A 23,802-nucleotide genomic window follows, 5' to 3' on the forward strand; every position below is an offset into this window, starting at 1 on the left:
TGAACTGTTGCTTTCTGCCGACGCTACAGAGCTCTGAGCACCAGGGTAGGGTTGCACCAGCTGTGCTTAAGTTCTCATGTAAGTTGGGACATAAAGTTCACACTAAGAGCTTAGTAACTAGGCTACTAGTTAGTTTGTAACGAAGTCAGTGCTTAATTTGGTTGCACCACCTGTTCTTAAGGCAAAACTTATTTGTTACACATTTTTACTAATTTGTACACAGAAGTGTTAAAAAGTGAATTTCAGTTTGATCTTGTTACTGTTGATGTTTATACCTTGATTACTCGCATAACTGCCATCTGTAATAAATTATATCCATTAAAATGCGATTAGTAGATTGAATAAATAGTAGATTTGCCCTGTGTAAATAACAATATACTGTATAGGAACTGTATCTAAAATAAATAAGGGGTGATAAATTAATACTAATACAACAGGCTGGAAAAATAGACATTGCAGCAGGACAATGAAGACTACAGATTTGCTAGCAAAAGTGGTCCCAAAGAAGACGTCTGATGTTAAATTCAAACTCCATCAGTTGCTTTTTGGACAAAAACGCATAGACCATTTATCAGACACTTTTGAATTTTCTTTCAAAATTTAAAAAATGGAAAGTTTATTAGTTAAAATAAGAATTAATTTACATAGGATTTAAAAATATTGGCTTTGAATTGTTTTGTACATACTGTTGGAAGAGGAATAAAACCAAAACCTGAAGATTTATTTTTTAGGTGTACCATGTTTTTATCCATCAGTGTCTTCTCAAATATACAGTTACGACACCACACTGATTGCCACAGACAGTAATTAACCCCATTCTGTTGTCTTTCTTTGCTGGGTTAACATAATCGCCTGATTTTGTAAATGTGAGCAATTACATTTGCAGGAAGCACCCATGTGCTTACGTTAACAATAAGATTTGTTAATGAAATGTTTAATTAAAATAGAAAAAAAAAATAGATTTTTGTTCAATTTAGTTTATACGTATGTGCTTATATTTATATATTTTGTTCTAATGTGACAATAATCTCAAGGTTTACTGGGTTTTACATGATTCTTTGCTTTATTTCGTAGTGTAAGTTTTGGTGAAGTGTACTGAAAACAAACATCAAGACCTCAAATATGTCACAAAATGTCAAGTAGAACATCATTTGTTTACCAATATTGCAGATAACTTAAATTAGTCAAATTGACCCACAAGCTAATTGGACCGTGTACACGTAAAGAAATGTAACCATACAGAGAGAAGCCTGCCCACAGACTTTACTGTTTTATTATTATTATTATTACTATTACTACTATTATTTTTTTTACATTTAAAAAGTAAAAAATACATAAAAAATCTAGACGTCAGGGAAATAACATGAGAATTCGTTATTTGGAGAAAAAGTAAAACAAATAGCTTTAGAAGTTTTGAAGTCTCGCGATATTTATGTCAGCTGACATGATTGTAGTTCTCGTAGCAGGGGAGGAACGCAACAACACAGAACGATTTCCTGTAAAACATGAATACTGCTATACACATATGCAACGAAAGTTTAACTTGGACAGTTGGATGATAACCGACCGAGAATATGGAGCACATAATAACGCCAAAGGTAGGGCTGATTCAACTGGTGGTGCTCAAGTTAAGTTGGCAAAGTTTGTGCCAGACTCTCAAAGATACATTTGAATGGCAACTACAAACTAAATGCAAGAGTCAGCGTTTAAATGTACTTCCAGTCGGGGGGAACATGCGGCGGTGTGATCAGGTTTTAATATGTCTTTACTTTGTGGACTGTTAAATTCATCAAAATGTTTAGAAATTCATGTTTGCTGCAGGGGACAACTTTGAGGTTGTGAGATGTTGAATCAGCAATGCTGCAGGAACTCTGGACCCATTGGATTTGTTATGGATTTGAGCCCCAAAGTGATCTGATCCAAACTGATCAAAGATCTAAGGATCTATGTAATCCTGTTCACTTCACGAAGACTCTTTTCATGTTTCCTTCTGATTTAAGTGTCATACATAACTGTCAGGGTAGTAGCATAGTTCATCGGGTGGGAATAAAATAATCTCAGGCCTTTAAACAAGCAGAATGTGTCAGACTTTGACTCTAGCTAAATCTCATCTTTATTGCTGAAGTGGCATCTTATGTCATAATGATGTTTCATTGCTTGTCACTCAGTAACCAAAACGACAAAATGTAGTGACACAGGCTGTACTGTCACTAGAAAAACAGGACGTGCTGACAGTGTGTAAAGTGTAGTCTTAAGAGGTCCTGTAGGATTTCCTCTCCATTGTGTTTGTTATACATAGACTAGATGATGGGTTCTGCTCCCAGAGAGGGCACAAGCATAAAATCCCACTTTATTGTGTCAGATTAACCCCTATAGTCATTTGCTAAAGACAATTGAGCTTATAGTTACTGCACTAATGCAATTTTCATTGGATTTCTGCAGGTGGAGTATGTGAAACTACTGAACAGGTACACAGAAAAGAAGTCTACACTGGGCACTCTATACCTGACCGCTACTCACCTTATCTATGTGGAACAAACCGACAACATCCGTGAAGAAACATGGGTAATGTAGCATGGGACTGGATGGCATGTTTACGCAGCTGCAAAGTTAGCTGTTGGTATAACCAATGAGAACATAATGGATCATATTTGCCAGGGTCTTCCACTTAAAGCTTACATTTTTTCAATGTTAAATAAAAATAATTTCTCACATCCTAGGCTAATATGCAGACTCCATTATGAGTAAGCCAATTTCTAGGTTGATTTCAGCTAAAAGTGTAAGACTGTGGCTCTGTGATGGTTTGTCACAGAAACATTGGCTCGACCAAGTGTCTTAGTTTGGGGCGAGACTGTCTGTTTGTTTAACGAATGGAAGTTTTCTGGAATTGTTTGAAAAAAAAAGTTTTTTGCAATTCCTTTTTGCTGATGCTAGTGGTGCAAAAATTACACACTTTAACCTTAATGGAATAGTTTATCCAAGATTTAAAATTCATATCTTTTACTCACCCTCATGCCATCTCAGATGTAAATATCTTTCTTCTACTGAACACAAACAAATATTTTTAGAAAAATATTTCAGCTGTGTGGGTCCTCTTTTTTTTGACCGATTTGCGTTCTTTATGCATATTGCCCCCCACTGGGCAGGGAGCAGAATTTATAGTATAAAAGACATAAAAATGGTTCTGTTTCTCACCCACACCTATCATATCGCTTCAGAGACATACATTTAACCACTGAAGTCATATGGATAACTTTTATGCTGCCTTTATGAGCATTTTGGAGCTTCAAACTTTTGTTACACGCTCACTTGCATTGCGAGAACCTGCAAAGCTGAGATATTCTTCTAAAAGTTTGTGTTCTGCAGAAGAAAGAAAGTCATACACATCTGGGATGGCATGAGGATAAGTGTATGATGAAATCTACTCATACTGGTGAGACTTGCTTTAAACCCACAGGATGTCTTGGCATTCTTTCATTAAATGGCATCATTGTAACATAAATGTCATCTGTTGTCAAGTCTGTTAGAAATACACATCTAGGTAAATCTGATAACAGTGGTTGTATCAAACCTGTGTGTTAAAGGTACTACATCATCACATTGCATCTGTAGAGAAGCCTTCACTAACCACATCTGGCTGTCCACTACTGATTCACTGCAAAACCTTTCAGCAGCTTCATCTGATGTTCCAAAGAGAGAGAGAGTGTCAGGATGTCTACCAGTCACTGCTGCGCCTCTCTAAACCAGGTACACACAGACTGATGATTTACTGTGTTGGTAAGTTCAGTGTTCAGGAGAACAATTGTATTTTTTTTATTGAACAGATATAGCTATACTATTAAAGTCCCCACCTGAGACATTCTTAGGCAGAATGACAGCCTTGGTCACCATTCACTTTCATTTCATCTTTATTCCACACAGTGAAAGTGAATTGTGACTGAGGCTGTAATTTCTCCTAACATCTAACTAACAGTCCAGCTCACTGATCATCTTGGTGTTTTTTATTTCATACAAAAAAAATGCAGTTAGATGTCTCACAGACTGACACCTGTATGTCCACAGACTTTACTAACTATGCTTTTGTTTCATTTCAGTCAAAGAGGAGTTGTATGCTTTCCTATATAATCCGCACCAAAGTGAGGAGGACAGGCGGCAGGGTTGGGAACTCATCAATGTGGCGAATGATTTTAGCAGGATGGGCCTCTCCAATGAATATTGGGAGATCAGTGAACTCAACAGGAACTATGAGGTAGCATCTTTCCATGACTCGACCAATTTGTAAATTGGTACTTCCTGTTTAGGACCATTTCACAACAGCCAAATTCTTAATCATAATGAAAATTTTGTCATCATTTACTTACCCATGTCTTGTTTTAAAGCTATATGAGTATTATATATCAAATCAAATCAGTTTATTGTCACTCAACCATGTACACAAGTGCAACAGTAGGTGAAATTCTTGTGTGCAGTTCAGAGCAACATAGCAGTCATGACAGTGACGAGACATATACCAATTACAGTAAACAACATATTTACACAACACAATTTACATATCAAATGTACACATACTTACACAACACAGTAATTATATACAATGTACAGTAAACAATACACACAATATAGAATACACAATATACAATACAATAAGTAAAGAGTATATGAAATATATATACAGTAGTTGTATTGAGGAGAATATGTTGACAGTCCAGTGTGAAATTATAGATTAATAAATATATAATATACACACACATATATATATCAACTGACCATAATTATAAATATGGTTAGTAAATATGTTTCAACCCAAAACCACATGAGACTACACAGACTAAATAGCATACCTACTGTGAGGAAAATAAGTATTTAAACACCCTGCTATTTTGCAAGTTCTCCCACTTGGAAATCATGGAGGGGTCTGAAATTGTCATCGTGAGGTGCATGTCCACTGTGAGAGACATAATCTAAAAAAAAATCCAGAAATCACAATATATGATTTTTTAACTATTTATTTGTATGATACAGCTGCAAATAAATATTTGAACACCTGTATATCAGCTAGAATTCTGACCCTCAAAGACCTGTTAGTCTGCCTTTAAAATGTCCACCTCCACTCCATTTATTATCCTAAATTAGATGCACCTGTTTGAGGTCGATAGCTGCATAAAGACACCTGTCCACCCCATACAATCAGTAAGAATCCAACTACTAACATGGCCAAGACCAAAGAGCTGTCCAAAGACACTAGAGACAAAATTGTACACCTCCACAAGGCTGGAAAGGGCTACGGGGAAATTGCCAAGCAGCTTGGTGAAAAAAGGTCCACTGTTGGAGCAATCATTAGAAAATGGAAGGAGCTAAACATGACTGTCAATCTCCCTCGGACTGGGGCTCCATGCAAGATCTCACCTCATGGGGTCTCAATGATCCTAAGAAAGGTGAGAAATCAGCCCAGAACTACACGGGAGGAGCTGGTCAATGACCTGAAAAGAGCTGGGACCACCATTTCCAAGGTTACTGTTGGTAATACACTAAGACGTCATGGTTTGAAATCATGCATGGCACGGAAGGTTCCCCTGCTTAAACCAGCACATGTCAAGGCCCGTCTTAAGTTTGCCAATGACCATTTGGATGATCCAGAGGAGTCATGAGAGAAAGTCATGTGGTCAGATGAGACCAAAATAGAACTTTTTGGTCATAATTCCACTAACCGTGTTTGGAGGAAGAAGAATGATGAGTACCATCCCAAGAACACCATCCCTACTGTGAAGCATGGGGGTGGTAGCATCATGCTTTGGGGGTGTTTTTCTGCACATGGGACAGGGCGACTGCACTGTATTAAGGAGAGGATGACCGGGGCCATGTATTGCGAGATTTTGGGGAACAACCTCCTTCCCTCAGTTAGAGCATTGAAGATGGGTCGAGGCTGGGTCTTCCAACATGACAATGACCCGAAGCACACTGCCAGGATAACCAAGGAGTGGCTCTGTAAGAAGCATATCAAGGTTCTGGCGTGGCCTAGCCAGTCTCCAGACCTAAACCCAATAGAGAATCTTTGGAGGGAGCTCAAACTCCGTGTTTCTCAGCGACAGCCCAGAAACCTGACTGATCTAGAGAAGATCTGTGTTGAGGAGTGGGCCAAAATCCCTCCTGCAGTGTGTGCAAACCTGGTGAAAAACTACAGGAAACGTTTGACCTCTGTAATTGCAAACAAAGGCTACTGTACCAAATATTAACATTGATTTTCTCAGGTGTTCAAATACTTATTTGCAGCTGTATCATACAAATAAATAGTTAAAAAATCATACATTGTGATTTCTGGATTTTTTTTTTTTAGATTATGTCTCTCACAGTGGTCATGCACCTACGATGACAATTTCAGACCCCTCCATGATTTCTAAGTGGGAGAACTTGCAAAATAGCAGGGTGTTCAAATACTTATTTTCCTCACTGTATATAAAGTAGGAACGTTGTCTCGTTTCGCTGTGTACTGTACTAACAGTATATGGTTGAAACGACAATAAAAACCACTTGACTTGAACAAGACCCCTGAAAATTAAACTGAATATATATGTTCTTTAATTCAAAGAGCTGCTTGGTTTTTATTGTATGTTTCCTGGCATTCCCATGGATATTTTTCAAATGTTTTGGTCTGTCTTTAATTCAGATCTGCAGCACTTATCCATCTGTCCTAGGACTCCCCAAAAGCGCCAACCTGGCTACGGTAACAGGCAGTGCCAAGTTTAGGAGCCGGGGCAGACTGCCTGCTCTATCTTACTATCACAAAGATACAAAGGTATACACACACACACACAAAATGAGAGAAATGTTGATTTTATAAATTCGATATAATATTGCGAAGTATCAATAAAAAAAATATAAATAAAAATTGACTTGTGTTCTTTGTCTGAGAAGTGCTATTTATGTAATGCTCGCAATCTATAGTGTTCCAAATCAGTTACTTATGAGATTCCATATTAGTTATGCTGCTTTAACCGTTCCTTGGCCTTGCAGAACTTTCGGACCCATTTAGAACCATTTTAAAAATGGGTCAAAATGACCCGCAAAACCAAGGAAGGGTTAAAGATAGCTGTCTATGTAGAATGTAGGCAGCAAGGCAGCTGACTTTTGTTTTTGGAGGAGAGCTAATTTCACACAGTACGATAATTAATCACATATTGCTGTTTTGGATAGATGTAGGTTTATGCAGGGATGTGAAAGCTGTGAACTTAATGATAACCTTATTGTTATTTGCATGTCGTATTACTCAGGCTGCGATCTGTCGCTGCAGTCAGCCATTGTCCGGTCTGAACTCGCGCTGCGTGGAAGACGAGCAGATGCTTCAGGCCATCAGCCAAGCGAACCCCAACTGTCCTTTTATATATGTAGTGGACACACGGCCTAAGGTGCGACATTTAACCTTTTACCTTAACGTTTCTATAAACATAAGAGGACACAAGTCTAGGATAAAGATTCCGTACTGGCAGGCATAGATCTGGTCATGTTCATCCTTAAACTTTCAATCCCAACTGCTCTGGTGTAAATGTAGTAGACTCATGTGGATGGTGGGATCCACCTCTGACATCTGACTCCAACTATCTTCTTTTTGTGTAGTGAACACAACTTTAGGATCTGCTATCTTAACCATGAAATTCAAGTTACAAAGGTCTGTCTGTACTTGGTGCAGTAATGCACTATACTGTACACTGTAGTTCATATGTGTTGTTTATATATATTTTTTGTGTTCTCTATATAGAGACATATTCAAACAATATAATTGCTATTACTTTAAACTAGCATTTACTGTTATTACAATTAGCAGTCATTCATTTTCTTGTTCTGTAGGAGAGCAATGACAGTAAACCTTGACTTGACCTGACCTGACCTTGTAGAGATTCATCTATGTATATGTGTCTTTGTCAGTTGAACGCAATGGCTAACCGTGCAGCTGGTAAAGGCTATGAGAACGAGGACAACTACTCCAATATCAGATTCCACTTCCAAGGGATTGAAAACATCCACATCATGAGAAGCAGCCTTCAGAAACTGCTGGAGGGTGAGAGGATACATTTTTTTATAGTGCAATTTGCAGACTGAGCAATAACATAAGCTGATTAATGTTTTTACCTTGGTTGAATGGTTGTGTGTTGGTTGCACCTTTTTAATTGGGAGCATGTAAGGTTATGTTTGGTTGTATCTATGTGCTTCCAGTGTGTTCATTGAAGTCCCCATCTATGAGTGACTATCTAATAGGGCTTGAAAACTCAGGCTGGCTGAGGCACATCAAATCTGTAATGGATGCAGGCTTGTTCCTTGCCAAGGTACTAATTTCCAACCCATAATTGCATGGGAGACAAAACAAGACTAATTATCTACAGTTATTCCTGATATTCCCTGCTCAAGTGTTTTCATACTTAGCTAAAACTTAATTAGCTAAATCTGGGAAAACCTCCCTTTGGGGACATCCTCATTTGGAATAATAGTTCATAAGTAAAATATTTCACATTTTTTTATTCTACAAGTGCAAAAAGTTTAGCTTAATGATTAAATATAAATGTGTGTTGTAGGCCGTTTCTGAGGAGAGGGCGAGTGTGCTAGTGCATTGTTCGGATGGATGGGACAGAACTGCACAGGTGTGCTCTCTGGCTTGCATACTGCTGGACCCATACTACAGAACACTCAAAGGACTCCTGGTAAGACCTAATGACCCTGTAACAAGTCAACAAATATTCCTATTTCATTTTAATGTTTCATATTATTTAAATGGTCACATTATTTTAGTCCTGTATCCTCCTCCACATTTACATTTATTCTGATGGTAAAGTGTAGAATCTCTGGCCTTGTCTTGAATTTATGAATAATATTTTCTTTATTGAAATGTAGAAGTATTTCTCAGACATTTTACAATTTTCGTTTTTACAGGTTTTGATAGAAAAGGAGTGGATATCTTTTGGTCATAAATTTAGTCACAGGTAAGAATCTTTACTGCCATTAAATAGTTCAGTTCAGTTTCCAAATCCAAACTGTATCTCTTAATAATGGTACATAACCATCAAAATAACATAACAGCTTTTAATAGTAGTAACTGTACAAAATATTAAACCAAAGGAAAATTAAAACGAATTATTATTGCCATTTTATTTTGATCGTTGCTAAAATATGTGACGATTATCTTTGTATGCAATTTTATTTGTCTATTATAAAAGTAATTATAATGTTGTTAATTGCTTAAAATATAAAAGACTTAATTGCTGATGCTAGGTTAAAAGTGTAAGCAGTTTGCTGTTACATTTATTGTGCATTTGTTGATTTAGGTGTGGCCATCTGGACACTGACCCAAAGGAAGTGTCTCCTGTGTTTACCCAGTTCCTGGAGAGTGTGTGGCAGCTATCAGAACAGTTCCCCTGCGCGTTTGAGTTCAATGAACGTTACCTCATAGAAATCCATGACGAGGTGTATGCCTGCCAGTATGGAAACTTTATCGGCAACTGTCAGAAAGAGAGGCTGGAAATGAAGTGAGGAAAACTTAAAGAACACACACATTTATAAATGAAAACCATTATTATGTAATGTGTACACTTCAACATTAAAAGCATATGTTCTTAAAGGAACATTCTGGGGTCAATAGAAATTAAACTCAATCGACACCATTGTGGCAAAATATTGTTTACCACAACCCAGTGTAAAATGTATGACTTGCTCCTCCTTTTCTTAAAACAAGTGAGGTTTCTGTGAGGCACTTACAATGGAAGTGAATGGAGGCCAATCCGAGAATGTAAAAATTCTTGCTGTTTCAAAAGGATAGCCACAAGACAAATATGCATATTAAAATTGCCTACTAACCTTTTCTGTGTTAAGTTATAGACAATTTTACAACATTGTTACCATGACAATGTTATGTCAACAAACCCTAAAATGACTGAAAATTGTAACATCTTTACATCTTAAATAATAGACAAGCTTTAACAGAAGAATTAATGTAAGTGCTTTTATCAAATGTATAAGCTTCACATTTCTGCCTTTAAATGCTCTAAACATTGGCCCCATTCACTTCCATTGTAAAGGCCCCAATATACTTCAACAGAAGTTCTTCTTTGTTCTTCATTCAGGGGTAAAATATAAATTCAAAACATTCGAGCAACGGCATACTGTTCACAAACATTCAGACACCTGCCACACTGCTGTGGGAGGTGTTTAGAGGAGCATTTAAATATGAGGACACTAAGTGAAACCTTAACTAATGTGACATTAAAATGTGTTATCAATGACTTTATGCCTCATTCTATGAGTAGAATGCACACTAGATTATGATTTAAAGTAATATATACAGTACTGTGCAAAAGGTTTAGACAAAATGTTGCATAGTAAGGATTTCTTCAAAAATAATGACATAGTTTTAATTTATCACTTAATGTCAAACAAAGTCCAGTAAACATAAAAAATCTAAATCAATATTTGTGTGACCACCTTTGCATTTAAAAGAGCACCAATTCTCCTAGGTATACCTGACACAGTATTCGTTGGCTGTTGGCAGATAGGATGTTCCAAGCTTCTTGGAGATGTAAAATCTGTTTAGGCTGTCTCAATTGCTTCTGTCTCTTTATGCAATCTCAGACTGACACAATGTTCAGCGGGGGGCTTTGTGGGGGCCATGACATCTGTTGCAGGGCTCCCTGTTCTTCTATTCTAATCTTTTTTATTTGCAAAAGGAATGTTTGGGAGTCTCATTTATATTTCCTATTGACACACTAAAGCTGAAGATATAAATAACCATCTTAAGACAAATGCTTTTGTGAAACATCTTGCACAGTACTGTGTGTATGTATGTATGTGTGTGTCTGTATATATATATATATATATATATATATATATATATATATATATATATATATATATATATATACACACTCACCTAAAGGATTATTAGGAACACCATACTAATACTGTGTTTGACCCCTTTCAGCCTTCAGAACTGCCTTAATTCTACGTGGCATTGATTCAACAAGGTGCTGAAAGCATTCTTTAGAAATGTTGGCCCATATTGATAGGATAGCATCTTGCAGTTGATGGAGATTTGTGGGATGCACATCCAGGGCACGCAGCTCCCGTTCCACCACATCCCAAAGATGCTCTATTGGGTTGAGATCTGGTGACTGTGGGGGCCATTTTAGTACAGTGAACTCATTGTCATGTTCAAGAAACCAATTTGAAATGATTCGAGCTTTGTGACATGGTGCATTATCCTGCTGGAAGTAGCCATCAGAGGATGGGTACATGGTAGCCATAAAGGGATGGACATGGTCAGAAACAATGCTCAGTTAGGCCGTGGCATTTAAACGATGCCCAATTGGCACTAAGGGGCCTAAAGTGTGCCAAGAAAACATCCCCCACACTATTACACCACCACCACCAGCCTGCACAGTGGTAACAAGGCATGATGGATCCATGTTCTCATTCTGTTTACGCCAAATTCTGACTCTACCATCTGAATGTCTCAACAGAAATCGAGACTCATCAGACCAGGCAACATTTTTACAGTCTTCAACTGTCCAATTTTGGTGAGCTCTTGCAAATTGTAGCCTCTTTTTCCTATTTGTAGTGGAGATGAGTGGTACCTGTTGGGGTCTTCTGCTGTTGTAGCCCATCCGCCTCAAGGTTGTGCGTGTTGTGGCTTCACAAATGCTTTGCTGCATACCTCGGTTGTAACGAGTGGTTATTTCAGGCAAAGTTGCTCTTCTATCAGCTTGAATCAGTCGGCCCATTCTCCTCTGACCTCTAGCATCAACAATGCATTTTCAGCCCACAGGACTGCTGCATACTGGATGTTTTTCCTTTTCACACCATTCTTTGTAAACCCTAGAAATGGTTGTGCGTGAAAATCCCAGTAACTGAGCAGATTGTGAAATACTTAGACCGGCCCGTCTGGCACCAACAACCATGCCACGCTCAAAATTGCTTAAATCACCTTTCTTTCCCATTCTGACATTCAGTTTGGAGTTCAGGAGATTGTCTTGACCAGGACCACACCCCTAAATGCATTGAAGCAACTGCCATGTGATTGATTGATTAGATAATTGCATTAATGAGAAATTGAACAGGTGTTCCTAATAATCCTTTAGGTGAGTGTGTGTGTATGTGTGTATAATATATATATATATATATATATATATATATATATATATATATATATATATATATATATATATATATATATATATATATATCAAAGATCCCCCATTTAGCCTGAACAGACTGTAGGGGCAAGTGCTGTTAGCGAGCACCTCTGAAGGCCAGAACAGTACACGAGGGGGTGGGTGGCCAGCACCACGCCCGACCGCCTTTGTCTCCCCAGTGGCGATGTTTTACACACAGCACCATGTACTCATTTTAGGCTGAGTCGACCTAGGGGAGGCCCGGGACCGGTTCAGATAATCGTCACTGGTGTTAGCCATGAGCGGGAATCGAACTCGGGTCGCCAGGTTCATAGCGCAGCACGCTAACTGCTACGCTACCGCACGCACGCACGCACGCACGCACGCACAAATGTGCAGTTTGTCTTGTTTACATTCTGAATTCTAATTCACTAACGCACTATATATAGCCATAAAATGCAGCAATTACACTCTGTTATTGTAATTTATGATGACACTGTTACAACTGCAAAGACTGGTGTAAAAAAGAGTGTTAATGGGGAAATGTGTGAATGGTTTCAAATTCCATTTGTAGACTAATTAAACAAAAAAATTATGGATGACATGTTCTTGTAATATGTCTCTACATGAACGATTGTACATATATAGGTAAATTTGCACCACCTCGCTAATAACTGTACGCTGGTGTTTTCATGTTTCATGTCTTGCCTGTCTGAACACAATGATCAGAATAAGCTGTCGGTTTCAAGGTAGGTGGAGCTCCTGTTCACACCTACTGATGATGTGGAACAATGGCATTAGAAAGGTGTTTAGCAGCCAGGAAGAAGTTTGACTAAAAGTTCACGAGCTGTTATGAACCACCGAAATAAACGAAAAACACTATCTTTTTGGCCAAATTTAGTTCTGAATTACATCACAGTATTTTGTTCTTCAATTTCGTATATCTGGGACCTATGTGCCTCACTGTAGCCTAGATTTTTTTTTAATTGTTTCTCCCCAATCTGGAATGCCCAATGCGCTCTTAAGTCCTCGTATGTTACCGTGGAGACATGGCACGTGTGGAGGCTTCACTTTATCCTCCGTGTCATACACGCACAACTCACCACGTGCCCCACCGAGAGCGAACCACATTATAGCGACTACGAGGAGGTTACCCCATGTGACTACCCTCCCTAGCAACCGGGCCAATTTGGTTGCTTAGGAGAACTGGCTGGAGTCACTCAGCACACCCTGGAGTCGGTGCCAATACTCTTTGTCAATACTTTTTTTTATTGAAATGGAGTCAAAATAATTTTTTGTGGTTATCAACATTATGCCACAAATGCTGTCAATTGAGCTTAACTTGTATTGAACTTGTATTCCTTTAAATGGCATTGAAATTGTTACCCATACTCTCTTTAAGTTTGTTTAATTCCTAGTATAGAATGGTTCTAAATACTTTGCTTTAATGCTCTGTGTGGGATTTTAGGTTGCGTGAAAAGACGTTTTCCTTGTGGCCGCATCTTCTGGAGAACCAGCAACAGTATCGAAACCCCTTGTACCGGCGTTCATTAAAGAGCTCAGTACTCAGACCCAGCACTTTACCACTGCACTTTAAGTATGGATAAAACACACATACACGATAAACCATCTTTCCACTTATTTTGTAGCAAAATAAATACATTTACACTCTACTTTGCTCAGTGCAAACAAAAACAAACTTGTTTCAATTTGTGCCAAATACTGCAAGTGAGTCCAGATTAATTCGATTATTTAATCTGTGGTGTTTACTGATTAGTGCTGCACTGTAAGCAACAAAGAACTGATGATCAGCAGTGTTAATTAAGAAAAATTTTCCATATTTATATGTGTTTTTGTGTCCCAGGTTCTGGTGTGGGATGTATAACCACTATGACAAAGGCATGCACCCAAGACAGTCTGTTCTAGACCGACTACTCTCTCTCACGCAGAGGCAGGTAGAAGGAGAGAGGACCATGACTGATCTCCAGAGAGTAAGTTGGGTTGTGGGAGTTGTAGTTTTTTGCTGGTGTGCAAAGGAATTTTACATTTATGCTATCTCTGCCTCATCCATTTGCAGCAGCTGGCTGTTGCTGATGGGGTTCTCCCTGATCCATCTGGACCAATATACACACCTGCAGAAAAGGACAGTCAAAATGAGACGACCCCCACCACTTCTGTTGTCCAATCAAATGTAAGCTGCACTCCTTTGACTAATGGTGCTGCGGAGGAGGTGGGGCCAGATTCAGAACACTGCAAAGAGACAGAAGGGGCGGAGCCAGCAGCCACCAAACATGATCTGACCTCCTCTAAGGACAAACCTGTTTCTGTGGAAACAGAGCATTTCAAAGAGGAGGTGCAAGAATCTTCTTGAGTCACCATAGAAACAAAACGGACATTTTGACTGAAACCCCGAAGAACAAATGTCCTGAGTAGTCTTATAGGCCATAATACAAAAAACAAAACAGCTATTTAAACAGCTGCTGCTCTCCACATACTAGTTGGTGATTGTATGTTTCTGTCTGTGTTGTTTGTGGTTTTTAGCAATAGGAAAATGTATTTGCATTTTATAATATCTGTTCACTTGAACATTCCTAAAATGTTCTATCAGTTCTTGAATTTGGGTTGTGTGTGAGACATTCAGACAACTGCTTGGGTCAAAGCCATATACTTTGCCTATACACCTATGTGATTAGAAATCACCTTACTAGTCGACTCTTGTTTTTGCCATTTTTATCAAAATTAATCTTCTCCATATAGAGGTATTGTGTGCTTTAGACTGCCTGTTTCAATTGAATGTTTTTTTAATGTCTTTGTTTTAATTTCATTTTTCAGATAAAAATGTTTATGTAAAGCACAGCACTATATATATATATATATTATTTTTTTTTTTTAAATTTTTTTTACCTGTGCATTTAAAGAGTTGGAACCCTGATGCTGATAGATTCAGACACATGAGCAGTTGATGTGAGATTTATGTACACTCTTAAGGGAAATGGATCAAATTGGCAGTCACTGTATGCACCAAATACTTTTTGTATTTCTTTTCTGTGGTGCCCAGCACAGCAAGCATTGCTTATTTTCTGTAAAAGGGAACAAAACTGCAATCTTACCAGTACTGAGAAAAGGGAAACTGCATGTTTATCGATTGCTGCAAATTGAATGCACTTCCTAGACTAGATATTATATTTGACCAAGACTTTTGATTACATTGCCTATATATTTTTGCAGAATAAGAACTTTTAAAGGTGTTTTTTAATAATTTACTGGACGTATAATAGAAATGTAGTATTGATATAGTCCCAACTGCTATGAATCTCAGGAGTGCTCTTAAAATATATATATATATATATATATATATATATATATATATATATATATATATATATATATATTTTGTGAACTGCATGATCAATACAAATTTAATATGCTTCGTTTATTGAGAAGCCATATGGTGATTTGTTTACATAATATTTTTTCAATGGATAAAAGCAAACCAATAGTCCAAAGGGAATTTATAATTGTGCCAAAGGCGATATGTTACCACTGAAAAGTACTACATTTATTACACAGTCTGTGGTTACATTACATCAATTGTTTAAAAAATAAATAAAAAAAATAGACTTGGTCTAAAATAGGTCTGTGTAATAATCATTTGTGCCGAATAATTTTATACACAATTGTTTTGATTGTGCACTGTTTTGTACTACTTTTCTGCTGACACCATTTTAATGGATGTTTTCATTAAAGAAATATAGTAGATTTTAAGATCGATGATACTTCCTAGCGCCATCAAGCTCTGCGCATGTGTCAAGCAGAAGGAATCGTAATTGAGCTTGAAATTAGGATCTTCACTAGAGACTGAAATGGATCTTTCTCACAAACTGTAATGATGTGTTTCCGCCTTACTTAGCAGTGCAAATTTAGCAATTTTTTTTTACATGATCTTTTTTTTTTAAATTTTATATTGTTTAAGTTTATAGCATTATTGTTTCTGTTATATTACCCTGCTGAGAGAGTGACAGTAATTTGGCATCTTCACCCATCTGTCTGTCTTAATCCATTGCTCTCTATTTGTTTTCTGGAAAGTCATTTAAATGTAATAGTGAACTTTTTCTTTTGTTCTTGGAACAAATGGGTAAGTGAAAATAATAATTGCTGTGATCTCACATTCACTCCCATTTGCCGCTGTTGAAGTTTATGCTGCAATCGTTTACTTTCGCATTCCAAAACACAGATTTGTGTGTGAAAAAGGTCTATAGCAAGATGCACCATGAAATAGGAGTTATATTTTGGTCTGTTCTCACCCCAAATAGATGAGGATTACTTTTATGTTGCCTTTATGTATTTTTTGGAGCTTCAGTGTTGTGGTCAGCATTCAGTTGCCTTGTGTGGACCTACAGAGCTAAGACATTATATAAAAAAATCTTCGTTTGTGTTTTGTAGAAGATAAAAAGGGCTACACATCTTGGATGGCATGAAGGTGAATAAACTATTCTATTTCTTTAACAGGTTTATCAGTCAAAAGCCGATTGTTGTTACTGTGGCAGCGAGTGTGCGCACAGCACCCCTTCTGGACGCCCGCAGAATATCTTCCGCTGCTGGATGATCGATTAGTCGTCCGTCTTGTACTTTTAATTAGCTAGGTGAGTGCCCTTGACACGCACACAAATGAAATACCTGTTATGTTCTCTTATCCTGTGTTTTTTTTTTTTTAGCTGTTTGTATAGCTAAAGTGTGTGTTAGGTGAAAGCAGCGCGGGGTGAGCGAGTCTCAGATCCAGCTCTGCTCTTTTTTTTTTTTTTTTACAAATACGTGAGTTAAATCCTTCAAATTTAAGAGCTATGGAGTAATTTTTCTTCTATATGGGATCAGTATCGGTCTCAGTTGACGTTATTCACATATTAAATATATTTAATAGTATAGTTTTACGGTTATTTAGTGGCTTAAACTCGTTTCCTAGCTGTCAAGCTAGTTGTTTGTGCTAGTGCTAAATGCTAAATAGAATTCAGGAAGTTCTTATATTTTTTAATGTTTTAAAGCTTGTTTAGAACTCTGGCACATACATTTATCCCAGTTAAACATTCTCTCAATTACAATATTTATTTCCTCATATAGGATTTGTTATTTTGCAGAAGTGAACTGAAATTTAATGTAGGAATGAATGCATTTCATCGTGGACACTGTGACTTGTGTGTCAAAACCTAGTGAGTTGCCTACTTGGACTTTTTAGCATTATAGGCACGTTTCATGCAGCTTAATAGGTTTTAATTGAGGTGTTCTCAACAGTCATGCAGAGGCAAAATAAAAACAGCTACACTTATGTGCTTACACGTTTCTCCTGCAGTTCTCCTCTATGCTCCAGCTGCGGCCTGTGGAGGAGGATGAATCGGCTACTGAAAGTTTGGCGCTGAATCGAGCTGTGGCTGATGATGACCACTTTCTCTTGGCAGAGCTGCTGTCACAAGAACGCTACAGGAAGTGCATTAATCAGCAGAGTGGTTGGGGTATCCCAGGTACCCCGTTACGTATGGCTGCATCTAAAGGTACGAGTAATGCCCCTATATGTAAACGATAATCTCGCATCTACAGATTTCTTTGGACTTTATTGTCTTTGTGGTAAAACAATTAAGCTTTTTTCATGCAGGTCACCTGAAGTGCCTGCAGTTACTCCTGGCACATGGAGCTGAGGTGGACTGTCTGGATGTGAAGGCCCAGACTCCTCTTTTTACTGCAGTGTGTGGGCGTTACCTGAGCTGTGTCCTCGCCCTGCTCCGCGCTGGGGCTAACCCTAATGGAAGTCATTTGAACAACAGCTCACCTGTGCTCACCGCTGCTCGGGAGGGCGATCCAAAGATCCTCCGCCATCTTCTTCAGCATGGGGCCGAGGTCAACGCCAGGTCAAAGGTGACATTGTGGGCTTCAGGGGTTGCAGTGTGCAGTGGACCACTTTACCTGTCAGCCATATATGGACACCTGGACTGCTTTAAAATGTTACTGTTGTACGGGGCAGATCCGAACTATAATAGTCCAGAAGAGAAGGTTATCGGTAAGGCAACGCAACAGAAGACGGTCCTGGAATTGTGCTTGAGACATGGCTGTGGAGTCGAATACATTCAGCTGCTCATAGACTTTGGGGCCAATGTGTACCTGCCTACTCTCATTATAGAGAAGAGCACCAAACAGAATGAAGCTGTTGAACTACTGCTGAAAGAGCGAGGTGAGAAAAAGGGAATGTGAGATGAGGAGGGAAGAATGTGATTTGTATCGAAAATTCTTTAACCTCCTGAAACCCGAGCGTGACTCTTTGTGTCCATTTTCTATTTCCCTTTTTGATTTGTAACTAGTAGCACCTTATAAACATGCAAGGCTACATTGTGAAATTTTTAAATAATACCAAGCTATAGAAAGTCAGATTTTTAAAAATCTAAATGTTTCCTGGAGTGTTGGTTATTCATGTTTTTGAGACAGTGCAGGCATTACATCAGAAATTATCATAAATAATTCTGATTCAAAGTATTGACCAGAATCATTCAATCACTGCCATCCATGTTAAAATAAAATGATACATTATAAATTCTGAATCTATGTACTGATTGTACATAGTACTGATTACCATTGTCCAAGATCTGCCAAACATTATCTGCTGCCTGAAACTAAACTTTTGGTTGGATTTTAGGACTAAATGTACTTAGCTGCATAGAGGACTATGCTCCTTTGCTCCCTACTTAGTGAATTACTTAACCTCCAGTGTGCTGTCTGTCTGCACTGGTCTCAGAACCGTTCGAAATGCACCTTATTTTCATCATAACTTCATGTAAAGCCTCTGAAAGCAAAAATGTTCAGCTTTTGGATGAACCCATTGATTCTCAATGTGATAATGCACAGTATATATAGGATTTAAAAGAAAAAAATGGGCTGAAGTACACATTAGTGTACATTGTGTTTAGCAGCGTGGCGTTTCACAATAAATTGCTCTAATTTTATCTGATATGCCATTTTTAAGTTTGAGACCCTAATCTTTTGACTCAAACAGGTTTCAATATAAAACTTAATTAGGTTTTTTGCCAGGTGTAGTTTTATTGCCATTTCTCCCAAAGACAAACTCTGCTGTGATCAACGCCATGTTGTTTTGTCAAATGACTCTGAACGTTGAAAGTTTAACTTCTGAACATATCAGTTGGTTTAAATGAATGTATGTGTTGTGTATAGCAGAAGCCATAATGCAACGTGTATGCGGGGTCGCACAAGGTTAAAAAATAATTAGAGCTGCACCGATAGCAATTTTCTTGGCCGATTTCGATTTCCGATTTTTTGCAAGTGTGACCTGCCGATACCGATTTTTTTTTTTTTATTTATTTTTTTTTTTTTCAATTTTATTTCTAAGAACTATTATTGACCACATATACAAACAAAATCTACCTTTCTTCAATGCTAAATTTTATTTTCATAATAAAATAAATGATTAAACATTACAATTTCCCCCAAACTGCACTAAGTTACAGAATCTTCTCTCACTTAAACAACTCTCAAAATAAAGTGCTCTGTGACAAGAAAGAGGTAGAAATAACAATTAACTGCAAATAAGTTGCTTTATATTACAGATGTCATTTTCCACTATTTTTATAAATGGACCTTTTTCTCTTTATTACTCGTCTAACAAAACAATTCCAAAGATCTGAAAAACTGAAGTGTCCAATATGCTCAACTTACAAATATCTTGATGTACAAATATCAGTTGTAAAACTGAGCACTGCTTTGGGAATGGCTTGCATACTTGTCAATACTCCCGTTTTTCCCGGGAGTCTCCCGTTTTGTTATTTCTCCCAAAAAAACCTCCCGTAATTTGTATGGCCCAAACCACGTTATATGAATAATCACATCAATATGTTATTCCAAGGTGGTCCAGTTGCCAGATCTTGAATGAAACACATCCTACTCACACAATCGACACATCATACAAATTACAAATCATTTATGACCTCAATCTGGCAGCCTACAACCCTGCGCTGTTGATATCTGCGCAGGCAGTAGACGCAGGATGTTAAATCAAGCATCACTGGTAGAGGGGTGGAGAAGACTCAGCTGGTGCTCCGGTGAAAAAAAAACAAAATATTCATGTACATTTAACAACAGCTGGATGGAAGAATTGAATTTCATATCCCGAAGCCATCGACAATGCCCACGCCTTTTGCAATGTGTGTCGCACTGATTTTAATATTGGACACGGTGGGATACATTAAATCACAACGGCACAATTTATATGCATTTAGCCTGCCTCTGCCATCCAGCACCCCCCTTCCCCTCTCCCGGATTTGTGTACCCAAATTTTGACAGATAACAGGCGTGTGTGACATGACACGAGATTAAACAACTCGGGCAACGCGACGTCGGAAAGTACCTCCTACTCTGTATCGAGGAAATTTATCAGATTTCTGAAGCCTCTGTCCTCAACTATGGAGAACAGCTGGTCATCCAGGGCCATGAATTCCATAATTTTCCTCGTAATTGCTTTGGTATTTTCGTTGCTCATACCAAGGAATGATAGGAGAGGCTGCTGACTTGTGGCTGACTCTGAGCTCTGGCTAGCTTTAGCCGCTTTCACTTTTTAGCTTCTTTTTTAAAATGGGCATTTTCAGCTGGGTGGTGGTGTTATAAATGTCTAATTAGGTTTGTTGATCCGAAAGTTATTGTGGTGGTTCCCCCACGGTTTACTTTAGCCTTACAATTATTACACATTTCAAACTTTATGTATTCTTCACTCACACAGTGAAGATCTCCCACGCCAATGACATGTTTACATGCGGCTGTGACGTTATTGCCTGTGCTGCTGGCAACAAAACGGACCGGCTTGGAATCGGTAAGACGTGAGGCTGACCGGCCATTCACCGGTCCGGGCCGAGCATGCGGAAAATCGGCTAGGTCCCTGGCCGGTCGATCGGTGCATCTCTAAAAATAATTTGTGAATGTAGTAAATAACTGTTTTCTTTTATCCTTGTTTTTCTCTCTTTCTGATAGGTTGTCCGAAGTCTTTGGCATCTCAATGTAGGTTGGCCATCCGTAAACACTTGAAACAGGTGAACAGGATAAAGTCTATAGGCTCTCTTGAGATTCCACCCAGGCTCATCAACTATCTCAAACACAAGCCCATAAACGGCTCACTGTTTACTGACAAGCCAGTGCACCCTCTTTAGTAAAGGACAGTCTCAAGACAGGCATTTATTCAATCTCACAGGTGGTTTGACATACTGCTATCAGCCCCAGTTTGCATCTATGGAGTGTATTAAATTGAAACGCCTTTATGCATTAATTTACACGAATGCCATTCAAATTAGACTATAATGTATAGCAGTTCTCCCTTTAAAATATAATTTGGAGATTTTTATTTCTCATTCAAAATTCAACTGTTGTAAAATGTTTTTGTTTTTTTTACTGGTTCATTTGATTTTGTAGATCCCATAGTGTGATTAATAATGAAGTCTGATTCTTTTCCATGAACTGGTCCTTTCGTTTCAGTGAACCGGTTAAAAAAATTATTCACCAGTTAATTTACGTCATCGCGTAATGACGTTTCTATACATGATGCTAATAAGCTGGCTTCATAGAATACATGCACAAACAGATTCAATAAAGCCATGTGTAAGCGGATATAGGGTTTTTATTGTCATCAGTGTTTTATTCAGTGATCTTACAACACATCTTACATTTAAAGTTTTGCACCTAAAGCAACCAATACTGACACTGATATACAAACACAGATGTTCTACACATGTCTAAGCATAAAAAGTGAATAAACTAGTCTTAATCAACTGACCATGTGATTAAGGAGCTGCATGGTGACTCACAAACTGCTGTGATTGACTCTGTGTACTGTTGACTCAAGAACTGCCACAACCAACTCAACGTACAGTTGGCACGAGAGCTACTGTCCCGGGATCAGTGTGCTGTTGAGTCGAGAACTGTTATGAACGACTCCTTGTACTGTTGACTCGAGCTGCTGTCCTGGGATACATTTCGCCCCTTAAGCTGCGTACACACTGCCAGCGACACCATCCCATTCATTTTCAATGAGAGCTGGCGACATCCAGAAACACAAGCTGTCGCGACCGTTAGTGACCAGATGCGGGCGTGTCCAGCGACGCAACAAAGTTGAGACAAGTTTAACTTTATTCAAATGAAGAGCAACTTATGGGAGTGACAGCCAATACGAGAGAAGACGTTAGAACTCAAGTGATCCTTCTCTCTCTCTCTCTCTCTCAGCTCCTGCAGTAATGGAAAGATCAGGGGACCCGCCCTCTGCAGCAGCTCATCAAACTGGGTCCTGTCAAGCCTGAAGTACTGCCGGAACTTCATCCAGCCGCAGCTCCTGCACCAGCCGGTGGTACTCACCGTGCTGACTCCGAGATTGAATGGTTTCGTGGACCCAGACAGACCGGCGTTTGCGCTTTCGCTGCAGATAAACAGCCGCTATGGCAAAGAGCATGCCTTGTTTCACGTTCATCTTTGATATAAAGCATTTTATGTACTAATTCCATTTATATGTAGTCTTTTCCCTCCAAAATGTTTGTTATTAGCGGTAAGAAAACTGTCAACAGCAATGGAATGGCATCCGTGAATGTCATTTATAAACATTACTAGGCAACCAGTAGTGGGAATGCCCACTACTAGCGACCTAACTGCCAGCCACTAGTGACCTACAGCGACAAAGTCGCTGGCATTGTGAACGCAGCTTTAATCACACGCATGCTAAATGTCAGCAGCTCATCGGTTCTCATTAAGTCGGACACCTCAGAAAGAGGTGATTCTCAGTAAGTGTACTGTGACTCGAGAACATTTATGACCTTAACGTTCAGTTCGATCTGTGAACTAGTTGGAGTGGTTTATTGCAAAGAAGAGTTGGCAAAAGCAGATATCACCAGTAGGATCATATTATTCCCGGTTATCGGCTCATTTAGATTCGGAGTGTCAGGCACATCCGAGAGACCGGTTAAGATTGAGTAACTTGTGGATCAGTGTTGACTCAAGACACAAACTGTTTCAAAACGATTCAGTCTGATTTGGTGAACTGGTTCAACTCGTTCACTGAAAAGAACCGGTTCAAAAGAACGATTAGTTCGTAAACTGGACATCACAAGTCTGGAGCCCTGAATCTGGAGCTTTTATCAAATCATGCTCTAACCTGAAGTGTTTTGTTAACAGGAACAGCATGATGAAAGATATAAAAATCTTGTTAACTCTTATTTTAATATGATATATTTAATCTCTGTTGTGATGTATTTGTCTCTATAAATACTTTGTTTGGCGCAGATGTGCTCTTTCAACAGAACAGCTGTCACATAATCTGAAAGTGCTGGAACAAAATGTTCATTCGGTTTCTTTTGCAGTTAAAGGGTTTGGGTTCCTTCAAAATGAAAATATTTTGCAGAGCAACAGCAAGATATAGAAAACAACACAGACCTTGCTACTTCAGAAATGATGTTCCACTTAAAATGATAGAACATTGATAAAAATGGGATATACACATTATTTTCAGCCATTTTTTATTTTCCTGTTTAAATAATGTACAACCTCTGGCTTAATAAAACCGAACTGATGAACAACGTTTTAACTGTGGTATAAACAATAATTGTGTTTAGTCTCCACTAAATCCACATGT

General features: G+C 38.4%; 2 protein-coding genes across 4 annotated transcripts; both read left to right on the forward strand.

Moving 5' to 3' along the window:
• The first annotated feature begins 1,465 nt into the window (after positions 1-1,465).
• mtmr8 (myotubularin related protein 8) lies at positions 1,466-15,521 on the forward strand. Its single transcript, XM_052112620.1, has 14 exons — positions 1,466-1,598; positions 2,443-2,565; positions 3,585-3,747; positions 4,095-4,249; positions 6,665-6,793; positions 7,269-7,403; positions 7,921-8,053; positions 8,209-8,318; positions 8,565-8,690; positions 8,920-8,969; positions 9,312-9,512; positions 13,618-13,746; positions 14,014-14,140; positions 14,227-15,521. Exons 1-14 carry the CDS (start codon positions 1,575-1,577, stop codon positions 14,518-14,520), a joined length of 1,899 nt encoding a protein of 632 aa, XP_051968580.1. The 5' UTR covers positions 1,466-1,574; the 3' UTR covers positions 14,521-15,521.
• A 1,178-nt stretch (positions 15,522-16,699) lies between these two features.
• On the forward strand, positions 16,700-23,739 carry LOC127633515 (ankyrin repeat and SOCS box protein 12-like). 3 transcript variants are annotated; one of them, XR_007969219.1, is made up of 5 exons: positions 17,292-17,353; positions 17,494-17,692; positions 17,794-18,366; positions 21,165-22,294; positions 22,407-23,739. XR_007969219.1 is itself a non-coding variant. In XM_052112689.1 (4 exons), the coding sequence occupies exons 2-4, from the start codon at positions 17,503-17,505 to the stop codon at positions 21,338-21,340; spliced, it is 939 nt and encodes a 312-aa protein (XP_051968649.1). In that variant the 5' UTR covers positions 16,700-16,792; positions 17,494-17,502; the 3' UTR covers positions 21,341-23,739. The 3 variants fall into 3 exon arrangements, 2 of the variants coding, with proteins under 2 accessions (XP_051968649.1, XP_051968640.1); XM_052112689.1 differs by lacking the exon at positions 17,292-17,353 and adding an exon at positions 16,700-16,792 and having other exon boundaries at positions 21,165-23,739; XM_052112680.1 differs by having other exon boundaries at positions 21,165-23,739.
• Positions 23,740-23,802: the final 63 nt, after the last annotated feature.

This window comes from Xyrauchen texanus, chromosome 3, assembly GCF_025860055.1.
Source record: "Xyrauchen texanus isolate HMW12.3.18 chromosome 3, RBS_HiC_50CHRs, whole genome shotgun sequence".
Lineage (NCBI taxonomy): Eukaryota > Metazoa > Chordata > Actinopteri > Cypriniformes > Catostomidae > Xyrauchen > Xyrauchen texanus.